The 26,104-nt window shown below is 36.4% G+C and overlaps 1 protein-coding gene across 2 annotated transcripts; it reads right to left on the bottom strand.

Moving 5' to 3' along the window:
* Nucleotides 1–2,107: 2,107 nt before the first annotated feature.
* Nucleotides 2,108–18,391, bottom strand: Smp_014170.1 (serine/threonine kinase; the record flags this gene model as incomplete). Of its 2 annotated transcripts, XM_018793540.1 has the most annotated exons (13): nucleotides 18,334–18,391; nucleotides 17,929–18,292; nucleotides 17,844–17,897; nucleotides 17,759–17,807; nucleotides 17,662–17,727; nucleotides 17,366–17,628; nucleotides 15,946–16,170; nucleotides 13,805–14,028; nucleotides 10,509–10,954; nucleotides 8,417–8,459; nucleotides 7,158–7,988; nucleotides 5,698–5,772; nucleotides 2,549–3,011 (listed from the first exon to the last, which is right to left on the bottom strand). In XM_018793540.1, exons 2-13 carry the CDS (start codon nucleotides 18,262–18,264, stop codon nucleotides 2,549–2,551), a joined length of 3,075 nt encoding a protein of 1,024 aa, XP_018648042.1. In that variant the 5' UTR covers nucleotides 18,265–18,292; nucleotides 18,334–18,391. The 2 variants fall into 2 exon arrangements, with proteins under 2 accessions (XP_018648043.1, XP_018648042.1); XM_018793541.1 differs by having other exon boundaries at nucleotides 2,108–3,011; nucleotides 17,844–18,292.
* Between the last annotated feature and the right edge of the window lie 7,713 nt (nucleotides 18,392–26,104).

Below are 26,104 nucleotides of genomic sequence, written 5' to 3'. Positions count from 1 at the left end.
TGGATAACACGCTTTCTAACTATCTAAAAAGTTAACTGTCAACAAGAACATTTCTAGTTGCAATGAAGCTTGCAAATATCAAGTCCGTATTTTAGCAAGAGATAGCATGATGTAGATAACACAAGTACAATCCTAGATCTATTCAAACCTCTGAGCTATCTGTTATTCAACTGTGCAAATATTACAATACATTTTTCTGACTAAAATTTGTTCTAACCAGCTGTATATGATAAACTTCGAATATGTTCATATGCTCTCATTAAAAGACTATAAAATAATGTGAAGCTAAATACCTTAAAATTCAAAAGTACCCATCATATTGATGAGCACGTTAACCTAAACCTATCTATACGAGAAACAATTAGCGATTACATCAGAGTTTATGCATAAAATATATTATGGTTTGAGAAAATATTACAGGAGTAAAACTGGTGATACTTAGGTCGGTGAAGGAAGATGAATGACAGCCAAATAGCGTTGAAAGTTATCTCATATTTGCTCCAAATATTTAAGTCAATAAGACGAGAAATCCATTATATCATTGGATATTTTTATTAATTATTATTCAGGATCGATGAGCTTAATTGTGATGATAACAATACACACCTTTTAATTTTAATTGTTGCCTTCCTTTCATTACTTGTTTTACATTCTCTTAATATTCTCCACGTAGACAATTACCTTTCATCTATGATCTTTCCGCACTTTCCCACTTCATACCTATTCTTCAATCTACTGTGTGGTATTTTTGGGATACCTTAAGACACTTTCGATTGCTTTTTCAATGATGCAATATTTATTTATTTAATGATAAGATTAAAGTATTTCAATTAATTCTAAATACGACTGAACCTTAGTAAATGATAATAACGATAAGGAAATGTACTATGAATCGTCCTAATTTCCTTCTTGATAAAAACCAACAAAATAAATGAATAAGTTGATTTCAAATATCAAACTGATATTCTACACTGTTAATAACTTTACTATTACTACTGAACCATTAAATAGTATATATTCAGATATTGGTTACTTATGGAACGTTCCCTAAAATAGCTAACTGATGAAGAGTACACAAAGTTACAGTAAATTACTGAAATTACATATATGGACAATGAAATTGCATTCTAGCACCAATATCATCCAAAATGACGACAGTTTTCTATACAACACAAAGAATACATTGATCAATAATTTGTATATTAGAAATTGTAATGTAGATGTTACAACGATACAAAGATTCTTCTCAATACAACTGCCTAAAATATATGATTAATCTAATGTTTTGAACCAAATTTACCATGGAATATATTTCATCCATGCGAAACTTAGCTTGATTGGGAAATGGAATCTAAGAAAACCAGGTGTATTAAGAACTTAGTTAATTCTATTGAAACAAATTATGGAAAGAATATTTGATCCTATTCAGCTTAATATTATGACACTAAGTCTATATTGTGTTTAACTTTTTGAGAATATTTAGATAATTGAACTATAATTAGCAAGGTAATACGTTATTTAAATTAAATAACTGACAAACTGTAAATTTCACAAATAAATATTAATCTTGATTAAAAGATTTATTGATAATAATAATAATAATAATAATAATAATAATAATACAGTAGATTGAAAGAAAAAAGAATGAATAGACTGAGAAACCACAAGGTAAATAAATACAGAAATATTTATGCATGTGAAATTGAAACCTTAATAATAATAATAATAATTACTATTATTATTATTATTATTATTATAGATTAACGCATAAAATAATAAATGAATCAGAATATTATTAAGTGTATCAGTATCATATGTACGAGATTTTAATCTATTTCAAAAAGATCATTTATTACATTAAATTGAACGTCTTTATACGAAACAAGATGAAAGTTAATTGTTTAAACATTTACATAGGAAAATCAGTTAAGAACGCAGTAAAGAGAAGGAGCACTATATTGTGAGTGATAAAGTGTGTATTAATGAGAAATAAAAATAACTACTGATAGCAGATATATATGCGAGCATGTATATATATATATATATATATATATATATATATATATTCCAAACAACCTATAATTTTACAGAATTGCAAAAGAATGAGGTAATCTAGTAAAAATATCAGAAAGAGAGACAGAGAAATCGATACAAGAAAGTGTGATTGACTGAATGGATAGCAGAAAATAATTATTGGTAAATTAATGTTTCAAACCAAAACACAAATGATGAATTGGAGTTTTAATTATTGTGAACCGGTAGATAAAACTGTACATGGGATTGTGATGGAATCTGAAATGAAGTCTCATTTTGTATATTTTTTAAATAACAGATGTAGGGAAGCAGTCATTAAAACTACACACCAAGTTTGACATCAGTAAAGTAAAAAGAGGACGAATAAAATAGGTGAAATATATAAAGCCAATGGACTGGTTCTATAAGATTTGAAGTTATCTATCCTTTTTTGTTCATGTTACATTACTGAAATATAAGTGATAGTTTACCATGAGCTATCTGTATATTTATTGCAACGATTGCCAACAAGGTATCACAAACGCAACGACTTCATAACAAGATCAGCGATTGGGCGAAAATGTAGTGTTGATCCACGTATTCGTTTCAACCGGACACCACGCAAGTGAACCCGTGGTAACTGACATACTTCCATTTCCCAATGTACAGGATCTCCACGTAAAAGTCCACCGTGACTTGGAACCTCAAGGGATCCAGAAATGGATGTGTTAGCCTGACCTTTACAAACAGCTTCTGAATCAAACTTTTTGATAGCAGGTCGGTCAGCTGCCCAGGAACACTGCAACAGAAAAGGAAGGTGAGGGTCATGTGAATAACGACAACCAGGAGTGACTTCAAGGGCATGTATGATGGATTGAAGAAGTTCTTCTGCTGACTTTGTGCTTGTAGTATACACACTCCAAGGGAACTTGACCTCACGTGGTTTATTAAGTAATCGGGTGGATGGCTGATTATCCGGACGTCCTTCTGTAGATCTACTAAAATGGAAAATAAAGTGAAGAAAATAAAATCGGCCTTTTGTATATCGCAAAATAATAAACAAACAACAGTAGGGATTATGGAATTCCTATAATCCCCAGTGAATTCTGTATTCGATCTTATTCTCTCAAAATCAGGCTTCAACAAAGAGAGCAGAACGATGAAATACTATGCTTAAAAGATAAATTTTGGAAAAACAGATTAAGTTAGGGAATTCTGAATACAATTTAACCCTACATTCGGAGTGCTTAATAAAAAGTATTATTCATGCCATCATGCTAACACAACACTGATATCGCCATATTGTAAACTATAGACACCTTTTAAAGTATGAGCTTCATATTTCTCAAGTGTGACAGACTATTTGAATCTAAACCGACAAAATTTTATAGCAACAGTACTTGCCAGATGGTAGAGGAGAGGTCAAAAACATATCACACCGACAAATCCCGTTAAATAAGCCTGCAATCGATTGTATTCTACTTTCTGATAAATACCTGCATATGCTTCATATTTATCAGGTTGATTGCCAACTCAGAAGTCTTAAGACTCATCAACAACGTAATCGTTTGAGACAAAAAATGGAATATTTTAACCAGTGTCCACCAACCACACAACCTATCTAACCATTTTTTACAATAATAAATGACTTTTTAATTTGATGAGCTATATTAAATGGTTTAATTGAGGGAATAAATGAAATAATTTATATAACTTTTATCAACTTTGCATTCACAGAAACCTAAATAAATTGATCATCAAAGAGAATACGGTACAGAAAACATCGCTGCTACTCACCAACTTAGACTGTTTGCCAGCCGAACAGCTTTTAAAAAGGAGTAGTAGATATTTAAGACAAACACCACGACTTCCTATTGTATTTTACGATTTGCGATTTACAATTTTTGCCACCAAATGCCCTGGTACGGCCGAGAGTGGGGAGAGTCTGCTCTCCCTCTCGAAATGCTCCCACATAGCCACGCGAATATATAGCCTTTGCCAGGGAAGTCCTACTCACTATCTTCTCGCACCAGGGTGTTGTTTACGAAACTGAGAGGACGAAAAGCAAATGTCCGACGCTTTAACCGGGTCACTGGACACGGAAAGTCCACCCAGGGGAGTTGGAAAACCCTGATTCCAAACCAATGGTGCACATGGGCTCCAGTATCCTGAGGGAACAAATGGCGTATGAACCAATTGTTGGTCACCAGCTACCATGGGGACTGTATCTCCTCACGATGCTCCACTGCCTTGTGGACTAGACCTTCATGTCAAAGGCTCGGGGTGTGGCCCCTTAAGAAAACCACTTGCTTTAGTCTGGGCACCTGGGCAGTATCACAGCCCCCATACAAATCAAATGAGATTTGTGAGGCGCATATTTATCTGGTGCTTTTTTGTACCAATATTTATGTGTTTAAATAAAATAAATAAAATAAAATAAATTTTACGATTTGATATTGAGTGGATTTTTTTAAAGTAAGCTTTTGATCGACTGATAATTGTGAACAGGATTTCCTAACTGAGAACAACATTCGTACCATTGTCTAACGGTTATATTTCGGATACTAGCAATAAATCTAAGCTACAATTAAAATTTATAATATAATATGACTAATCTCTTTTAGTTTAACTGGATTCTGTCTTTTAGAAATCAGTCTTATAAAAATATGATTTGATTCAATTTTATTCTTGTTGACTAATATGTGAAGTGAACATAAAAATTAACTTGAAAGGAAAACACAACTGAATTAACATGTATAGTTTAGGTTTATTTAATGTATAATAAAAATGATTTATTAAATAAATAAAAATGAAATATTAGACCATCATTGAAAAGTTGGAAGGACTGGAAGGCTGTTTCGTCCCAGCATGTGAATCCTCATCAGCAAGCATCCATGACCCCACAAGCGAGATTCGAACTCAAGCCGGCTTAGTGGTCCAAAGGTTAAGCGTCCACGCGCGAGACCGAAGGTCCTTGGTTCGAATTCTGAGTGTTGGATCATGGATGGGCACTACTGAGGAGTCCCATACCAGGACGAAACGGTCATCCAGTGCTTCCAGGTTTTCAATGGTGGCTTAACATTGATCTACTCATGATCTTAACCAAAACACAACAATCTCCACAACCTCGCACTGATAAAAATGAAATATGATAAAACTTTTGATGAAGAAATCTATTCCTATTTTATGTTAACAGATGACATTCTTTGGTAAACAATTAAAATGTTAGTAATTTTGGTAAAGAACAACGTTTGAGATGATCAAACTACATGTACCCATCAACTTTGATGTAGCAAACTGGATAGTATACTTTACATAAAAAGTATGAATGAAAATTTGATACACGAATTAGCATTCAGTTATTCGGCTGAAATGATAACAGTGCAGTATAGACACAGGTTTTTATAAAAGAGGCACTAATCATACGATAGGGTCTCAATACCAAACGGATACCTGCTTGAAGACTTGTCATGTATTGTAAGTGTAACAGCTTTTATTAATTAAATACATCTATGTATTCAATGAATGGCAGTATATTCAAAGAAGCCATCACCTAGACACAAGGGAATAAATGTTTGCTTTATATTAGAGGAAAATTCATTCCTTCTTTAACAAAAGAACAGACACGAGAAAATAAGAACTCAACGAACACATACAATTTTAATTAACAAAAAACTAACATACCTTTGTACAAAGAATCCACCTAATGCCTTTAGAACACCACGGCCCCATGAACCTTGATGACTGGAATCCACAACTCTATAGCAAAGAGAATTGAGAGGAGATTATTGAGATAAATTCTATATAGTAACAATATGTCTATGCTTTGTCATACGTATTCAATATGCATATAACAGACAGACATCTTAAAGGGACGAGTATAGTGCGTAACACTCCGCTCTGTTCTACTTTATGGCTGCGAAATGTGGCCTTACAATTGTAAGTTGTTAGGTAACTTTGACTCATCGCCCGTGTATTTCGGGACAATCAAGTGAACAGTATTGAAGTTATAGCCGGATTATGATGATATACAAACAGACCTGTCACTTATCAGTCACAATATTTATTGACTGAAGATAAACTGAAAACTAATCAACCCATGTAATCAGGTTGTAAAATCATAAGATGTAATCCGGCTATCTGATGAACCAATGAAATTGTGGGAGTAAAAGTGAGGTGTTTAGTGTTCAAAAGGATTGTCCACTGAATCATAGAACAACATCTACCTTAATACTAGTTGGGTTGTCTCAAATACTTGTCAAGGGATTTGTAAGCTCTATCATATCAACAACGGCGCTCATTACACAGTTTTTCTTGCAATTGTCAAGTCTGATAAAAAAGGATTAGAAGAGTGCTACTTCGTAGTTAAGTCATACATCAGATCACAGGAAAGCCAAGCGTCTATTGACTCAAAAGTATAGACTTTAAACCTTTACGAATACTTTCAGCATATGTAAACTCGAATATTATTAAAATGTAGAATGATAATATTTACCTACTATTAATACCCCAACTACCACGGATCTAAATATGGACTTTAATAATAATGTGGGAATCCCAAATTATAAGTGTGCTAAAAAATGATGCAATGTCCAAAAACTAGGCCTAACAATCAGGTCTTAATTGACTGGAGAGTGAGTGACCTAAACACTACCTTCTTCCAATCGCTCACAATAATTCATCATACTTATTTTATGTCAATATTTGTAGATAAGCACATCATTTTACTATACAAAAAGTCAATTTTGTCTGGGGTTTTTTATCAATGCATATTTCTTGTAAAAATGTTCTCTCTCCCAATCGCATAGGAAGTTATTGTTGAGGTGTTGCGCACTAGTCTTTTGATCTATCATCCAGTTAGTATTAATCCCGTTGCATATTGGAAGAATCTCCCAACTGTCCTGCCTAAATTCACAACAAAAATATACTTCATTTGTATGAAAAATCGTTAAAAGAACACTATGAGCTCACATATTTAGTAAGATGAAGGATTAAGAAATTTATTCTTTACACCAGGAAAACTATACTATACTAGATTTTTTATCATAATCACGCTAAATTGAGAATGTAATCTAAAATGCATGCATAAAATACACACGCTGGTGTACTCAAAGATAAGCATAAAAAGATCACTAAACACCCACATATTTGCAGCTGCCTCAGGATTGAAAGATGGTTTAGCTGTTGAGTTCACAGACTGTAAACGCAGAGCTTCTAGACGTAAAGCGAGAGCTTCTGTGCCTTGGACTGTATGCAATACTTTAATTTGTGGATTAAGGGATGGAACATTTGCGGTTTTATCCGAATTGTTGGTCATTTGGTTTGCCTGATCAATAGTTGTTAAACTACGACTGAGTTCTGACTTTTCATTGCGAGTAAGTCCATTATTATTCCCCGGTACTACTAAACAAGAACGATCATCATTCTCTTTAAATTCCTGTTTTGCTTCCAAGACCGATTGAGGAGCAGAGTGTTGATGATGCAAAGAGGAAGCATTAACTGATTCGCAAACGCCCTGAACAATTGTCGTAGCTCTTTCTCGAAGTTCGTTTTCGGCACAAGAATTAGATGGAGTACAGTTTGAACCAGAAATTTTAGCTCCGTTTGCATCTATCATATTTCGTTTCTTTGTTCTTTGTAAGGAGCTTTTATCGCTATCACGACCAGTGTTGTTTAAAGAACCACGATAGTTCATTTCTGAACTAGCTTTCATTGTAACTGAGGATTCTTTATTCATTTTTTGCGTTCCTGATGCATAACCTGCTCCATGACTTTCCGATGACACAGAAGAGGTATTAGATGATAAAGAATGATTACGAACAGCTGGGCTTTTGGATCTTACAGAAGGAGCATTCTGAGAAGGAGTAGTCTGTTGATTTGAAGGCTGACGTTTTTGTGTCTGTTGTTGTTGAGACAAACCAAAACCATGTTTTTTGACAGCTCCAATCGGAACAGGTGCTGCGGTGATAACATCTCTGAAAGTTAAACAATAAAACATCAATTTCAAACTTCATGTTGATAAATTATGAACCAATGATTAAAGATTATATAACGATATTAACAAGAAAACACTACTAGCCGAGATAAATCATAGACTTTAAGCAATTTTAACAATCAATCGTAGGAATTTAACGTTCAACTATTCAGTTCCAAGTTCGAACCCCTCAGTTTGGACAGTCAGTATCGCTAGTCATAAAAGAATAAATGAAACTGTAAGCTAAATAGAAGAATTTATACGTGGTAAACCAGCTCTATCTTAGAGCTTTAAACTTATACTGAGGGTCTGCTAATACTATACATTATCTCTGTTTTAGGATAACGAAAGCTTAAATAAGATTTAAAAATTTATAAACATTCTCTTTTCATATTACACACAATTTTGTTTTGTTTTGTATTAACCTACCTTCCACCTCCAGAAGATTTTGGCACGGATTTATTATGACGTCCTATAAGAAAAGACATAGTGTTGTATTAAATATGTACAAAAATAAAACATATAGTTGTGAAGTTGCTAGATGAAAGATTATAACTGGTGTCATTTTAACTAACACAATCCTGGAACAAACCAAAATACTTTAGTATGCAATATATAAAGTTGATTCAAATCAAACAGTGAAGTGTAACTAAAACCCCACGTACATTGTTATAAAGAAAATTTCCAATTAAAAAGCAATTTAAACCTACTCTATAATAACAATTTTGTGTGATTAGAAATACTGAAGTATATAAAGATGGAAACCAAACTGTCAGAAGAGTTATGGAGATTAATGTTTACAATTAATGAAAAATTCACAACAGAAATTAAAAATCCTTTGAATTATGAAGCGAAGCGATAGGGAAACGAACTTTAGGTAACAAAAAAACTACTGAATTTACTGAGAATATGAAGGGGATGTATATTCTCGAGGCTGAAAAAATGCAACTCAATAATCATACGACAAGCTGAAACTTAGGAGTAAAAAGAGTGGGGAACTGTTACGAACTAAAAAAAATGTAGCTACTCAAACAGAAATAGGTAAATTAAATTTCAATAACTAACACCATAGTTGAAGAACAATGTGCAAAACTATCCAATTATCATTAAAAATCAACATCTGAAGTCAGTTTAGTTGAGTAAATTTATGGAATAATATAAATCACATAAGGATTTTATTTAATTGATGAATACCCATTGTTGAATGAACGAAGATCCAAACATGACTCCAAAATATCTGACTGATTTTAAAACTACTCTAATGTTATGCTTTCTGCAGTAATATTGGAAAAATAAGATTATGTGAAACTTCACTAATGGTATGTTTGAAGAGATTACGAGTTCACCTGAACCTGAGGACGTAACGAAGAATCAGTGACACAATGACCAGATAAGCTAACTATTTCGAAGCGTCCCAGCCCCGCTAACTGCAGAGAGAAGTACAAGTTCAGAAGAGGGAAAATGTATTCCATAAGCAGCCAAAAGCACGAACAACAACGAGCACAGATTAATTTTATATATAACAGCATAAAAATGTCCTTAGGAAACGTTACAAGATAGCATATTAAAAGAGACAACGAACCAATGACATTTAAGATTCTCCTAAGTGAGAAATACGATGTGGAGATGAAAATGGACGCTTTTGGCGCGGAAACAAGAAATTAAAATTTCCAAAATAAAATTACGAAAATAAGACAGTTACCAAGTGAGTTCTGGGGATCTAGCATCCCCAACAACGAAGTACCACCTAAATAAATAGTTTTTAAAACGTGTATAAGATCCCCAAACGACTTAATAGTTTCATATAGCCTAGATTTCAGATGCTAAAAGTTTATTTGTACATGGTGCTTTTCGCCAAAAAAGATAATGATTATGGTAACGCATTTATAAGCTGGGGTCTAATGATTCAATTATTCATTCTTTAACCAATGTCTTTCAATATACTCCTCATTTATTTATTTACATAAATATTGCTACAAGAAGGCACCAAATAGATATGTGCCACACTTCATGCGAGCTGTATGATTGCTAAGATACTGCCTGGACGCCCAAACCGAAGCAGGTGGTTTCCTTATGAGACCACATCCCGAATATACTCTTCACATACTTTATTTTAATGTAAATAAATAGAACACTACTGAGTAATCTTAGTCAACAAACAACCAACTAGTATTTTATTACTTTGATAAAATTGTGGACAGTAGTACTTTTTAGAAACTTTTTCTTCATTATTGTGTTAAGTACTCTGAATAACTTAATGAATAAGATCATAGTTCACGTTCACTATTAATACTCGACATCATAAACATAGTCAGTTTACAGAGAAACTTACATTGTTAAACATGGCTAGTGTAGATACACAGATAATCACTAAGAGGCTATTCCATTTAGAGTGAAAATTTCGAATTTAACAGAGAATTAACTACTTCAATCCAAAATGATGATTAAAAATTGACATTCTCAAAATTTAAGTACAATTCAGAAACAGGATCAAATGAAATATGAAAAGGTGAATGAATACCTGTAACTATTTGTGCTGTACCACGATTACTACTTTCTTCATTACTTGTAGTAGGAGTTCCTCCTCCAGTGAAATTTCGACTAACTTGCATTATTGCTCGTTTCAAAGTACCTGGCAGTGCGGATGTAAGTGAATGATGTTCTCGATTCGCAGATTCAAAATTATATACATTCTTATGGTGTGCTGAAGCTTGGTTAGATTCAGATGTCAAACTACCCCGAGCATAACGTCCAGAGGAAGAATGACTAGTAGGTTCATTGACTTTATTACTTGGAGCCACTGTGAAACGTCCAATAGCAGTCGACTTCGTAGAGACAGGCAATTCTGATGAACCGGAAGAACAACTATGAGTCGATTTAGTATCCTGATCGTGAGCAAGCAGAGAGTTAGGTAATACGATTGTATTTGGTGAAACAACTGCTCCAGGAGCCAAGTCTTTACAAAACCTATTAAGATTCAATACGAAATAACACGATAAAGAAATACATATATTAATGACTAAGACTGTATAGTAACCAGCAGACTCGAATATAAATAAATAGCATCAACTGAACAATCAACAGCTGGTTATAGACTTGACTCATTGTGTAACGGTTGGAAATGTCGTTTAAATGTAGTTGGACATAAAGTAGTCGAAACTTTAAATCCAATGGCTAGAACATGGCTCCAATACCAAACTTTTCATACAAATTATAACTTATGAAGTATACATTACCAAACAAACAAAATAATAGAAATTCGAAGTAAAAAGTTAGAGATTCTGAAAACACATGAACTTTAAAATTTTCCCTTAGACTTCTGGACACTTTAGAAAACATTAAACTCTGGATGCACAAACTTCTAATGATAAATCTGATACTTGAAGAAACTTATTGATATATGCATATATACATATATGAATTTTCGATCCCAGATAACCAGTACTAGTAGCTTTCTACACGTGCATGATACACATTTTCTAAACATTCATTTATCAAGCAATCAAACGAGGTTATAAACCGGATTTCTTGTTAATTAAGTAAGGACAACAGATGAGTGTCAATTTAAGAATAATGGTCACCATCAGTATTTTAGTAAGCCGACATTTTCAGGAGACAATATCCAACTAAATACACTGTGCTGATGAGCACTAACAAGCACAAAACTTATGTTCGGGGATTCACGTCAATAAACGCACATTATCTAATGCAAGCTACATGATCTCACTAAGCTTTTGTACATTTGTTGAGGACAGGTATATTAGTTTTTGACAGTCAGTATTCATTAATCTTGATTCTATACACAACTGAACGAGGAATCTACATAAAATCGAGAGTAGTAAAAACATACGACTGTTAACTAACTGGTATCGTAACCCGATTATAAAACTCAAACTAGTGTGAGCACATAACTCGCTCTTGAAATTGCCCTCAAATGCCCTGGTACGACCGAGGGTGGGAAGAGTCCGCTCACCCTTTCGAAATGCTCCCACATGACCACGCGTATACAGCCTCTGCCAGGAAAGTCCCACTCACTGACTTCTCGTGGCGAGGGCGTTGTTTACAAAAGTGAGAGGGCGAAAAGCGAATGTCTGGAGCTTTAACCAGGTTGGTGGACACAGAGTTTCCACCCAGAGGAGTTAGAAAACCCTGATTCGAAACCAATGGTGCATATGGGCTCTAGGATCCTGAGGGAACAAATGGCGTATGAACCAATCGTTGGTCGCCGACTGCCATGGGACTGCACCTCTTAACGTTGCTCCACTGCCCCCTGTGGAGTAGACCTTTAGGTCAAAGGCTCTGGGTGTGGTCTTCTAAGAAAACCACCCGCTCTGATTTCGGCGTCCAGGCAGTATCACAACCCTCGCACAAACCACTGATAACTACTATTGACCTCATTGTTACTGTGTGGTGCACATGTATTTGGTGCCCCTTCGTACCAATATCTGTGTTCAAATAAATAAATTTGAAATGACTTATACTTAGCTCCCTTGGATATTCGAGTATTGATATCACTAGAAACATGTGTATCTACATCTCTTTTTAGGGTCTAGAAATATGATAACATGAGACTGCGATTTTCTGAAAAAAGCTGCTAGGTTAACCACTTATGAATTTTTTGTAATTAGTAAGACAGAGAAAGGATTAAATTAAGAAAATAGGCAGAACTTACGTGGTACAAAAGTAATCAGCCCATTTCAACTGATGCCGTTTCAAATATCTGCATATTATAACCGAAAACAGTCTACGACACCGAGACAGGCATACTTAACTTGACAGTTAGATTATAGAGATGAACAAATGTAAGAGCTATCTAGTTCAGTTTAACGCATAACAACCTACGTACTTCCATAAAGTTATCGACACGAATATGCCGTTCGATAAAATTCTCAGCCCAATACCTAATATACCCGGGACAAATATGTTAGTTACCATAGTAAAAAAATCTAATTACTGTTTTCTGTTGCCGATATATGATTAAACAATAAACAGATTTGTACTTCCTACATTACTTATACGTAAACATATGATAAACCAGGATCTCTATAAACTATACAGAGTTATACATGAGGTTATTACATTTGTTTTTGAAGATAACACCCAGTTATATGGATTTTTAAGTAGTAATGACTGGCCTCATGACGTACAACTCACAAATCAGTAAGTAGATTATCAAGTCATGTGCTCTATTGTAACTAACTGGTAGCAAATATTGGCAACACAATCTTTTTATTTTCGCATATCTAAATATAAAACTTTGGTAAAAGAACTGACATACAGACATCATAGACATAGAGCATAGTACAGATGCTAGCTGGATAATAAGACCGAACAATAGAAATATACACAATATATTCAGTGAACAGAATCGAGCTCCTTATTAGAAACAGAGGAAGACAGTCCGGATGACTAGAAAACGAAACCAAATACATAAGAAACAATCGTGTTTCTATTATTAGAGAACCAAATCAGAGGTCTAGTGAGCATCAGTGACCTGTATCAAGATAAAGAACCTGTGATTATATGGGAAGGTCGTGATCTGTCACGTTAACCAAGTCAGTAGTAAAACAAATGTCCACCTATGGCACTCAATGGCTGGATAGTAGCGTGGTCATCAGAAGACTCAAAGACCCTAAGCTTGGTTCCGTGTATGATCGTGACTGCATATTGCCCAAGAATATCAAACCATGACCAAATTGAATCTAGTGGGTTGATAGATACCCTAAGTCCTATTGTCATCCAGATCAGTACCGATTTCAATATAAAATAAAAAGTACTACCTCAGGTAACTTTTTAATGGATTTTCTAAACACTTACTCAACCAATTGAGATGGTGTTTCGGGCAATAAGTGGTAAGTTGCATACACATGGTCGAATGCAGGATTAACTACCGACGACTCCAGATCAACTCTTGTAAACCCCATTTCTTCCATGGCTTTCACACGACTGTCATCCAGTTGAGATTTTAGTGGTTCTCTATAAGGACGAAGATGATCATCTGGAGCGTAGCCCATATTTACCCACTTGTCAAGCATCAAAGACTTGAAAAGAGTTTTAAAAAGGTTAAATTAGTTTTACAGAATTTAGGCAGTTTATACAGTACCCACTTACATACTTTTTATGAATCCTATACACAGAAATGAAAAGAAATTAGTATGGTTTAAGAACAGGCATTTAATCGGAACCCTAACAAGACCAGAAATTTAAAATGATGGAAAGGAAAGCAACTGGTTGATTTTTTTCCTAAACCCTTTTATATATCACATAACATTATTTTGTTAATTTATAAATACAATGACGAGGTCTGACAAAGTGCGCAAAATAAAGTCCTATTATCTACTTACTTCGGCAAATGACTCCATTGGTTAGTAAGAATTTATTTAGGAAAGTCAAATTCTAATGTTTTATGAAGTTCAAAATGATCTCATAAAACATTACGCCAACTTCCAGATATCATGTTTCTTTTTGAAGTTTCCAGAAAAATACTTACCTCACAACGTATCAAATAAAAACAAGTAATTCAGGTTAGTGTCTGAAATTCAGGCTGCAGGTCTAATGTACAGGGATTATCAATGAAACACGAATTCTCAGACTGAAGTAGAAAAAATGGATTGAAATCCCCAAATCAGGTGATAAAAGTTGGTCTATTAGACCACTAACTCGCAATTACAAATTCGCTATTAAAAGAGTATACAAAAGCAAAAATACCCAATTCCAAAAGTTGAGGAACAGTTGACTTAAATACAACTCAAACGTTACATAGCTTTCGTTAGATGAAATGGAAAAGTGATAGTTGAAACTTAAAATTTAAGACGCAATGAAATAATAGGAAGCATTATTTTAACGTAACTCAGGAACGAGGTGCACATGGTTGTACCCAACATTTTACGTGACAGCTGGTGATACTACGCGGATGACAAAACTGAGGTAGATACAGAACACTTAAAAAGTTGAATGCTTTAAATATCAAGTCACAGATCCAGTAGACGCTAACTATTTTCTATAAAACTCATTCAGTTCTACTGACATACAGACACTAACTTTCAAATTCACACAAGCAGCAACAAACAAAAGTAAGAATAAGCTGGTTAACTAGCTATACGTCGTTTCTGATTTGATAGTTGACAATAACAGGAATTATATTCAAACCAACCATGAACAGAAGAAATACATGATAGATTTGACGTAAAGGTGTGTCATTCTGTTGCAATACTTTACATTTGCATATTAAAGAATGATCAACAAATGGAAAAGAAAATTATACTAACAGCAGTTAAATAAAATGGAGCAAACAGAAACAGGGCATAATATACATAGGATAATAAGGTGTTTATTTATTTTATTAATTTGAACACATAAATGTTGGTACAAAGGGGCACCGAATACATATGTGCCACACAAGTCACTTGATTTGTGTGTGGGTTGTGGTACTGGCGGGGTGCCCAGACCGAAGCAGGGATAATATGGTGTCTAACATTCCGACTGAAACAATACACATATACAACTGAAACACTGAGAATGTTGTTGGACCATAACATTGTATTTTCAAGTATCGATCACGATCGTCTCTTCGATCACGGGCAAAAAGTGTACTCCTCACTACACACGTTAGACCAAAAGAACAGTTACTTTATAAGCATATGCTCAGTTTGATCACTAACCCATACATAAAACGTGGCTTATGATCGATTACAAGAATCCAAGCTTGATTGGTGAGTCGTACTGAAAGTGATTGGTCTATAATATAGCTTTGGAAGTAAGGCCAACAGAATTACATGAGAATACTTAAATACTCTAAAATGTTTTCAAATGTTACCTTCGAACTATTCCGTTAGGAAATTTTAAACAGAAGACAAGCCGATTGCTATCCATCCTTCGTTAGCATGCAATTGATGGTTTATGAACTTAGGTTACATCAAACATGATAATCAATAAATCTAGGAGAACTGAAGGCCTACCTTTAAAGACGAACGATCTTTAGGATCGAGAACTAGCATTTTCCTTAACAGTGTGTCGCACTCTGGGGAAATGGTACCACGAGGTATAGTGTAGTGCAATCCCAATATTTTGCTCCGAAGTTCACGAAGATCACGTGCATCAAACGGGAGATGTCCCAAAACCAGAGTAAACAGAATCACACCAAGAGACCAAATATCTACACTAGGCCCATAATACGGAATTCCCTGTAAAAGTAACACAAATGAAAATAAAACAGAATCATAGAATAGAGAATTGGAAACCAATAGTATCCTTTTTCAAGTTAACAAAAAGCATCTTAGTGCAAATGTTACCAAGATATATTTCACGTACAATTAAGAAATAAACACGTCAACGACGGGAAATATGGTGTACTGACGAACTTCGATCACGGACTGACGAGATGCGATTTGAGTAGCTTAAGCAATGAGAAAATTTATTCCATATATTTAGAGTAAAAACGTCTTTTAGTGTATAGGAATCATGTCTCCAAGACTAACTTCCTTCACAGCTATTTTTGAAATGTCAATAGTAATTTAAGTGGCAGGATTCGGAATCTTGTATACATGTCACTGACATATCACAGATATATCCTAGCGTCCCATTGAGGTTGACTAGTTCGCACTAAAGTGTAAACGTAAAACGAAATATACTTTTAACCAACGCATGATCTTGGAATGGCCTAATCTGTCATCGCATTAAGTGACAATCTTTGAGAAGCCAGCATTTAGTGACTTCAGGATGCTTAGAAAGGACAGAACTTTCGATAGGACAGTAAACTGATATAGTTAAATATCCATTTTAGCAAGTAGATTGCATTTATTTACAAACTATAAATGACCACGCGTATACAGCCACTGCCGAGGAAGTCCAACTCGGTGCCCCTTTGTACCAATGTGTTCAAATAAATAAATATGAATGACATCTATTTAATTGCAGTGACGATGTGCATTATTTATACACTTTTAATGTAGTAACAATTTATACACTATCTTTACACTCAACTAGGACCAACATATAATTGACTCAGGTGGATTTATCACAAATTCCCAGCAGCAAAATAATTTTTATTTTTAATGCAGCCATTCCCCTAAAAATTAATGTCCCGTTTACTACCATGCTATTTTATACTTCGGGCATAAATGCTTCTATGGTTTATTTCCATCATCGAAGGGGCATCCTTAAAAAATCAGCAGAAAAGAAACATGATATTTTGTCTCTAAGTTGTTTACTGTTTAACTGTTCAATGAGGCCTCAAGACATATGCGACTCAGTTAGATACGAAACCAAAACTTTTAGTTAAAAATAAACCAATTAAGAAAGAAGTAACCCTACAACTGGGAGTATGAAGTGATATATTGCAAGATCGAGAATTATACATTGGAATTTATAGATGCTTACCAAAAACAGTTCTGGAGCGGCATATGGAGGACTGCCACAAAAAGTAGTCAACCTTTGATCAGATTCGAAGGTGTTGGCCAAGCCAAAGTCAGCAACCTTAACGTTTAAATTCTGGTCAAGCAAGATGTTTTCTGCCTTCAAGTCTCGATGGACAATTCGTTTTGCATGACAATACTGCATGGCAGATAGCAGTTGTCTGAACTTTACACGTGCCTTCTTTTCACACATCTTCCCATTCGCGACAAGATAGTCAAATATTTCACCTGGGGTATCAATTTATTGAATATAACCAATACCTCCACTAGCATATTCCATAACAAGACAGAGAACATCTTCATTTTCAATTATCTCGAGTAGTTTGACTACAAACTTAGGTGACTGATCAACACTTACCAATGTTTGGGTGATTTGTACCCTTCATGATGGTTATCTCACGTTTAAGCTAGTTGGTAAAAATTATCAATAATTCTTTACTTACGCGTTTGAGGAGAGTATTATCCATAACGGTCTTATTAATTATTTTTATGGCAACCTGGAAATGTTGAAACTGTATCAGACCTTACTTCCACGCCAGTGGCCATATGTATAGCAAGCTTGACTTTTGCGAAATTTCCTTTTCCTATGGTACGTAAGAGACGATACTTTCCAACATTGCTATTTACAACGGCAGGGGCAACTGAAGGTTCTGCAGACGTATTATCACAATTTTGGGGGGCCTTGGGGTCTGATCCGGTGATTACTGCTTCAGTAACTGGGCTAACTATTTCGGGACTTGGCTTTGATGGTTTACAATCATTGAATGCTTTGTTATCTGTGACTTCCTTGACGTTAACTAATGTGGAAGCGACGTTATACAATTCCGGTGCACATTTGGCTATAGAGCCAGTGTCCACCTCCATCTGGAGTGCTTTTAGGTGTATTATGTCACTTAAGTGGTTGATTTCATATAAAATTGTTTCTACACTTACTTCTACAGACTAATCGTACAAGAGGCTAAAAGCTAGCTTCTTATCTAGCCCGCCATAATAGGACGTCCTTCCCGCTGTTACATATACTACTTTATATTACAAAACTAAACAAGCATTCGAAACAAATACTTAGCTTCCATTTTTTTCTACCTTTTGTTGATGACATGATTTGTTGTCTTCTCATTTAAAAAGTTGTGGGTAAGACACTCCTGCCTTATCAGATACCGTATCTAGAAGCAACGGCTCGTCGATCCATCCGGGTATAGACCAAAGTACATGAAACAAGAACAAATGAGAGAGGCATAAGCAAGTAAGTGTAAGGCGCTATCTAAAGGCACTTTCGTAAAGGACCCCAAGAAAGTTACCAGGACCAATTTAGCAGACAAGAAAGTCCAAGACTCGCTCACTTTCGGAAAATAAAAGGAATACCTATAATTCGTTTTGGTTTTCTGACTTTCTAACTTACAAATGTTGCTCTCAGAGAGTCTATTGCAATTGAGCCCAAATGGGCATTCTGGTACGTAGATCACTATGGAACCCCGTGGCGTTTTTATGAACTAACGATTCCTTTGTTCTTGATGACTACTTGACTTCGAGTTCCAAATACAATACATTCGTTCATGCTCATCTAGTACTTCTTGGTTGAAGTGAGTTATTTCTGGGATTCCTAATTTGCGCTACAATTAAAATACTCCTAGTTATCACAAACCCCCATCCCCATATAAAACTGCAAGTGTTTAAATTTGCTAGACTACTTACTCAACCTGTTCACAGGAAATCAAAAGTTGATTTTGTCGGCAATCATTTTTCTATATCTTTACACACATATGTCTTCATGCTTGTTCAAACATATATGGCAGGCTTCATATGATGGCACACGCATTTATTTCCTTAACGAGTCTAAATGTTAGTTACTTGAAACACTTGATAACTCCGATGCTGTAAAACGTTTGCATCTAAATCACATCAATTAGTTCAAAAAGTTATTTTTTTCACCATAAGTTCGTGCTTGCTGATCGTTTGGTTTGTGTTACGTTTGTAATGAACAGTTTCCACAACTTCGTTTCCAATTCTGTCATGCGTACACCGTTGAGAATTCCGACAGTAACAGGAGTCAAGTCGATTGGCATAAAAAGTATGTGAACAATCGACAATATTTCACACTTTCAATGTTACCTTCCGTTTTTACATATACTAGAAAGTAAATAAGCAATATCCAATTGTGTTTTTCAGAAAGCTTACACTTCGGTAGCCGAAGTGATTTAAGGAGTCATTTCTGGGTAGGTCCCACTCTATTCTTATTTGGTTACAGAGAAGGAAGAAAGTGTTTAGTTGTCCTTAATTCGACTCCACATAGATCGTTTCTGATTGTTACCAGATGATTGCCGTCAAAATATACATCCTGGCTACCTTCATATCTAATCATCGACTTAACTCTCGTTAGGAAATAATGGAATCAAATAACTAAAATACGAGAATGAAGTTTGAATGAGTTTATTATATACAATCGTTGATCTGAACAGAAAATCAGGGAGACAGAGAGGAGGCGACGAATTTAATTGGAGAAGGCATTACAGCTGACTCAATTTAGCCATACGTGAATTAATGTTTATAGTCAGACCGAAATTAAGTTACGGATATGTGATGAGTAAGGTAAATAATTACCACACATACGATCGAATAAAAACAGTCAGGATCAATTAACAAATAAGTGACGGAGGTAAAAATATGGCTCCAGAAAAATGAACAGATTGATCTGTCCACAAAGTAGAATTAGCTGTGTGGGCTTGAATTAATATCAACTCATACCAGTGTTTCATAATTCGAAAGATTAGGAATGGAGCCTCAAAACTGAATTCTTACAACTAAACTGGCTGTCACTATGTTTCAAATTTTCTAGTCTAAAGTTTGCTCTAAAGGTGCTTTCATCACGATAATCTTGTGAGTTTGGACTGTACAAAACACCCAAATATTCTCAATTAATGACATCTGTCGTGATTGATATACCGACGACTAACACTTAAGACAGGATACTAACCGTTAACTGGTCAATCGTCTAAAGATATTTTACCTCAGAGCCGTTTTAAAAGCGTTTACTTTTGACAGGTTTGTACACGCTCTGTTAAAAAATCAGTGGTTTCAAATCAAAAGATGTACAACGGGAGGACAACATACTTCTCCAGAGTAATCAATAAAAGAACCGAAAAAACAGCACACTATTGCTTACAACGAATACGTAAAAAGTCTTTGAACTTATGAGATATAAAGTACTCCAACATTGTATAGAACGGTGGAACGGAATAGACGACTTTTCATAAAAACACTAATTATTTATGAGGCTAGAACAAAGGAGAAATTGAATAACGATTGACAACTTATATATCAATCCGTAAACAAACGTGTGAACATTCCTAATTTAAATACCACATGACTCACTTTGTGCTCACTTTTTCCTAAGACTTCGATTCTCTCATACATACTTCTTATCTGACGTCGTGCAATAATCACCTGCAAGCATTGTCAGTTGCTTTCTTAATGACTCTAATGATGAGAACCTCCGAAAATTAGTGCACAAAACATCCGGTTGATGGCACCTACTGGATCTCTGACCCAGTGCAAAATATTAAACGCAACGGTTTATTATTATTATTATTATTCACAAACACCTTATGGGTACATAAGTGCTGTGAAGAAACCATTTCGGGTTTCTTCAAAAAATGCAATAATACACAATTTTCAATAATGTTAACATTACATATGCCATGTTTGAGAAAGGAAAGAAAAGGAAAATAAAATATTAATAATAGAATAGTAATAATAGAATAGTAATAATAGTGATAATAAATCAGGTTCTGTGTAATTAGCAAGAATTTTGAATTGATTTTGAAGAAGGAAAGGAAGAATCCGTCTCGGCCAACACATAACGAACCGTCACGTAATAAAAATTAAACGTCTCTTGAAGTCCATTGGCTGTTATCTTTAAGAATAATGTCAAGCTGGTATATTGGGATCGTCACTTCTCGAATGTTTGAACTCAGTTACTTTTGATAAGGGCATATAGATCAACTACAGTTTTTGCTCAAGCGTTGGTTTCTGGTTAACACCAGTGTATTCACTGTGATAGAATAAGAAGGCAGTATTTGTGTTGGGAAATTTGGAGCATGATCTCCACTACTAGCTTCATTATTTCTTAAAAATTTGCATAATTGTCTTCAGTGTAATTTTCGTCACCTGATTTGGCTGTTAACGTTTATCAGGCGTAGTTTCTGCTTCATAACATTTAAGTAGGGTGCAGCATTCTACCTTAAATTTCAAAATCTAAAACAAGTGGGTGGTCACATATGAGACTTTATCTGATACATCATGGTTTTTCTCGCCTTTGCATTATTCGGCTGATAAACACTCACGTTGTGGATCACCAACGTAGATGACTTGTGTGTGGGTGGTCGAAGTCCACTCTATTTGGACGGAAATCATGCGAACTCTTAGTTTAAGTAGAAGTCGCGCCTCATAGTTGATACGTGCAGTGGATTATTCTGTGTTGATGACAAGGTGGACAAACTACCTAAGTGACCGTCTATAATACTCTTAATAAACAATGGTATATATTTGTATTAACAGATTACAGAGATGCAAGGAGAAACCACTTTCACGTGCGCCTGTCCATGGTGTGCAATTGACTAGTCTGCATAGGTTGACCTAAGCAAGGATCTGAAAACAGTTCAACATTCATTGGCCACCTGCCGCATGGTTTGGCCAGAGCTTAGTAACATTCCAATGGCATTGTAGCATCGAATTCTGATATGTTGTCGTTAGTTGCTGACGCTTGGGAAATAATGTAGTTGGTAAGATAAATGGCACTCCAGACTATGTAACTTCAGCACTGGTTAACATCAGCAGATTTAGATATTAAATTAAATTTGCCATCTCAATGGTCAATGCTGCGAAAAAGTGTCTCGGCAAGCGCGGTCGGGACACGTCCGTCAGAACTCCATCTGTCGACACGCAGATTGATGTGAGGCGAGCACAGGTGAGTTCGAAAAGTGCTGACCCACATCGTCCAAAGGAGGAAGGACAACCTCCGAAGAGGTCTATCCCAACCAGAAACTCTAGAAAAAAGTCTCTTCTGTCTCCCGTCTTCAAAATGGTACCCAGAAGGGAAATTCCAGAAGCCGAAACCGCAAGGCTCGGTTGGTTTCCAGCGCGAAACATGACCCAACCTCCCAAGTCGTCCTCAACCCTCCGGAATCCCATAGTACACCTGACGCAACTGTGGTCACTACTCCAAACAACGTCGACGATTGGGTATGGGTCGTAGGGAAAAAAGACAAAATGACGTGAAAGGGAATCCTACCCCCACCAACGTAGTCGAAAAGCCGGTCTGATCACAGCGACAGATCAGTCATTTTCCACAGAATCAAGGAGAGTGAGAGCTCAGAACCGAAAGCTCGTCTTGAGCATGACATTGTGTTGATAAAACAACTACTCAACCAAGTTATGCCCCAAAAAATCTCCGGAGTCACCTTGCTAAAGGTGTATAAACTAAGTAGCCTGGCAAATTTGAAGCTTAATCCGTCTAGACTGCTCAAAGCAGTATTCAAATCTCCAAACGAACGCGACCTAATTTTACAAAATGGACATAAATGAAAGGGTTCGAGAGTTCTTCTCCGTAAGGACTTACCGTTGGCGGACCGTGTAAAAAGACGGGAAGCCAAAAAAGAACTACAGCTCAGGTTAGACGCTGGCGAAAAAGACCTGAAAATTGTAAATTTTCGGGTTGTGAGGCTTCGACAGAGGATGATGCCGAAACCACTCTGGGTGAAGCACGAGGCCACTTAAATAGGCTTCGGATGTGTTACACCAATGCCAGGAGCTTGATCAATAAGCGATCTGAACTAGGTGTACAGATTGACTCTACTAAGCCAGACATAATCGCAGTCACAGAAACTTGGCTGACGCCGTCTATAGATAGAAGGGAACTTGATTTCGAGGGTTTTACATTAGTAAGGGCCGACAGAATACAAAAGAGTAAAGGAGGGGGAGTAGCTCTATTTATTAGGAATGCTATTCCATTCACCATTATCGACAGTGTATCCCATGAGAGTGGGACGTATGAATTAGTTAGCTGCCGCCTGAAATGCAAGGGACAAGAGCTGCTGCTTGATTTGATCTATCGCAGTCCAAGCTGTGATGTAAACCAGGTCGTGCTAAGCAGTCTCAACACTTTGTCACGAAGTGATCGATGTATAATCCTAGGGGACATTAATGTACCCATGGCGGACTGGGGAAATCAGCGGACTGAATCGTCGGATAATTCCTTCGAACAGGAACTAGTTGATACGGTCATCACATGTGCTCTAGTGCAACATGTGGAAGAAGCAAATAGGTAGGCCCTGGGCTCTGCATCATCCTTACCTGACTCACTATGAGGATGACGTTGCAAACCTGGATCACATGTCATCCCTAGGCAAAAGTGATCATGCAGTTTTAAGCTTTGACTTCCATATAACTGTCGATCACGAGCACGCCTCAGTTCAATCTAGACCTAACGTCTGGAAAGCAAACATACAAGACATCATGCACTCAGCATCATCAGTAGATCGGACAAGAGATCCAGAGTCTTCAATCGAAACGGCTTCGGACGTATTCCGAAATTTATACTTAAAAGTTACCGCCTCCAACATCCCTCGGATTACACCTAGGGGGCCGAGAAACTCCCAAACATGGTTCAGCAGGGAGGCTCGCATCCTTCTCTGTGAAAAAAGGAAAATGTGGGATAGATTTAAGTTACTGGGGACTGATGAGGCAAAATATCAGTATCAAAAAGGTCGGAATACCTGTGTCTCGACCCTCCGTAAGGCCAGAAAGCTGTAAGAAGTGAAAATCGTTAAGGAATCCATAGAATGCCCTAAACGCTTGTATTCGTATATAAACCATAGGACGAAAAGAAGAAGAGATGTCCCTTCACTATGGGAAGACAGTACTGCCTCATAACTAGTGGAGGACGACTTTGACAAGCTCAAGTATTTTCAAAATATTTTAGCAATGTATATACCATGAAAACACCCTTCACACCAGTCCATGAAAATCCCACCACACAAACACCGGACAGCATGACCGTTAAGGAACTCGATGTCCTTGGTCTGCCAAATAAGCTTGACATAGGTAAATCCACCGGACTCGATGGACTGCATCCTAGGTTACTAAAGGAACCAGCGAACTTTGTTGCGAACCCTTTAAGTATATGTTTTAATCTTTCCGTAACCCAGGGTCGTCTACCAAAAGACTGGAAGAACGCCATAGTAAGTCCTGTCTTCAAAACAGGTGCGAAACATAAACTTGAGAATTACCGACCCATTAGCCCAACTAGTGTGGTTGTTAAAATCTTAGAAAAGATTATTCGGAAGGGGCTGTTTAAGTACGTCAATGAAAACCGGATCCTCTCGGAAAAGCAGCATGGTTTTAGAACAGGTTACTCTTGTCTCACAAACTTATTAGTCGCTCGTGAAAGCTGGTGCGCTCTTAAGGACCAAAAGTTACCTATAGACGAAGCTTACATCGACTTCAGCAAAGCTTTCGACAAAGTTCCGCACAACCGGCTGTTATATAAGCTAAGGAATAACGGGATTGGAGGCGATCTTTTGATGTGGGTAAAAGACTTCCTAGTTATGCGTCAACAAAGAACACGGGTGAACTCCAAGTTGTCTAGCTGGGAAAATGTGCTTAGTGGAGCCCCCGAGGGTACAGTTTTGGGGCCAGTGTTATTCCTCCTGTACGTAAATGACCTCCCTCGTCTACTATCGTCATCGGTCATGCTCTATGCTGACGATGTCAAGATATGGAGAGCGATACAAAGCAAGGGCGATAGCTTAGAACTTCAAAATGACCTGGAGAGATTATCTGAATGGTCCCAAACCTGGCAATTGCCGATAAACACTTCCAAGTGTATTATGATGCATATTGTCCACCAGGGTGTAGTGACCGGCCAGTCTCAATAAGAACACGATTGGAATAACGGAAACAATTATTATTATTGTAACCAATCGTACCAGAGATTGTTTTACTGCATTTGTTTAACTGTATCAGTTTCACTTCTTGTTCCGCTATCCGCCTTGTTTGGTTCGAGCTTGCTCACGCACTGCTTATTCGCTTGTACTCTTTGGCACGTCTCGGTATTATTTCGATACCACGAGATCGCCAATAAATATACTTGATCTGGACTAGTAAAGCCTTCTGATTTACGGGCTATCAAGGGAACCAAGTCGTTTTTGGACGCGTAATCGAATAGTAGTGGTGATCGTAGTCCGTCCACGACTCGACATCCACTACAACTGGTGAGCCGTATTTGGAACACGCAATACAGCTGGTAACCCAATCCATCGAGCACAAGTCAAACTTGGCCAATTCTCCAAACCAGATCAATCCGATGAGTCTATTTATCTATCCACATCTGTTGCATATATTCGTATTGATATTTTTCAATATATAATATTTTGGCAACTTAATATGGTAGGTAACGATAAGAATAACATAAATATGATAGACTCCGAGATACAGGTTATCAGTTTTCGACCGGTTCCTTTCATCCCTCATGATCCAGAAGTCTGGTTCGCGGCACTGGAATCTCAATTTGAGATCCGCCGCATAACCAATCAAAGGCAGAAGTACGCCTACGCTTTGGAATCATTGCCCGGGGATCACCTAACCGCTGTCCGTGAGGTTGTCCTCAATCCGAACGTTCCAAACGTTTATGACCGTCTTAAGGATGCCA

The sequence above is a fragment of the Schistosoma mansoni genome, chromosome 1 (assembly GCF_000237925.1).
Source record: "Schistosoma mansoni strain Puerto Rico chromosome 1, complete genome".
In the NCBI taxonomy this organism is placed as follows: domain Eukaryota; kingdom Metazoa; phylum Platyhelminthes; class Trematoda; order Strigeidida; family Schistosomatidae; genus Schistosoma; species Schistosoma mansoni.
The sequence above is the reverse complement of the archived record's forward strand: the minus strand, read 5'-3'. Positions and strand labels throughout refer to the sequence as shown.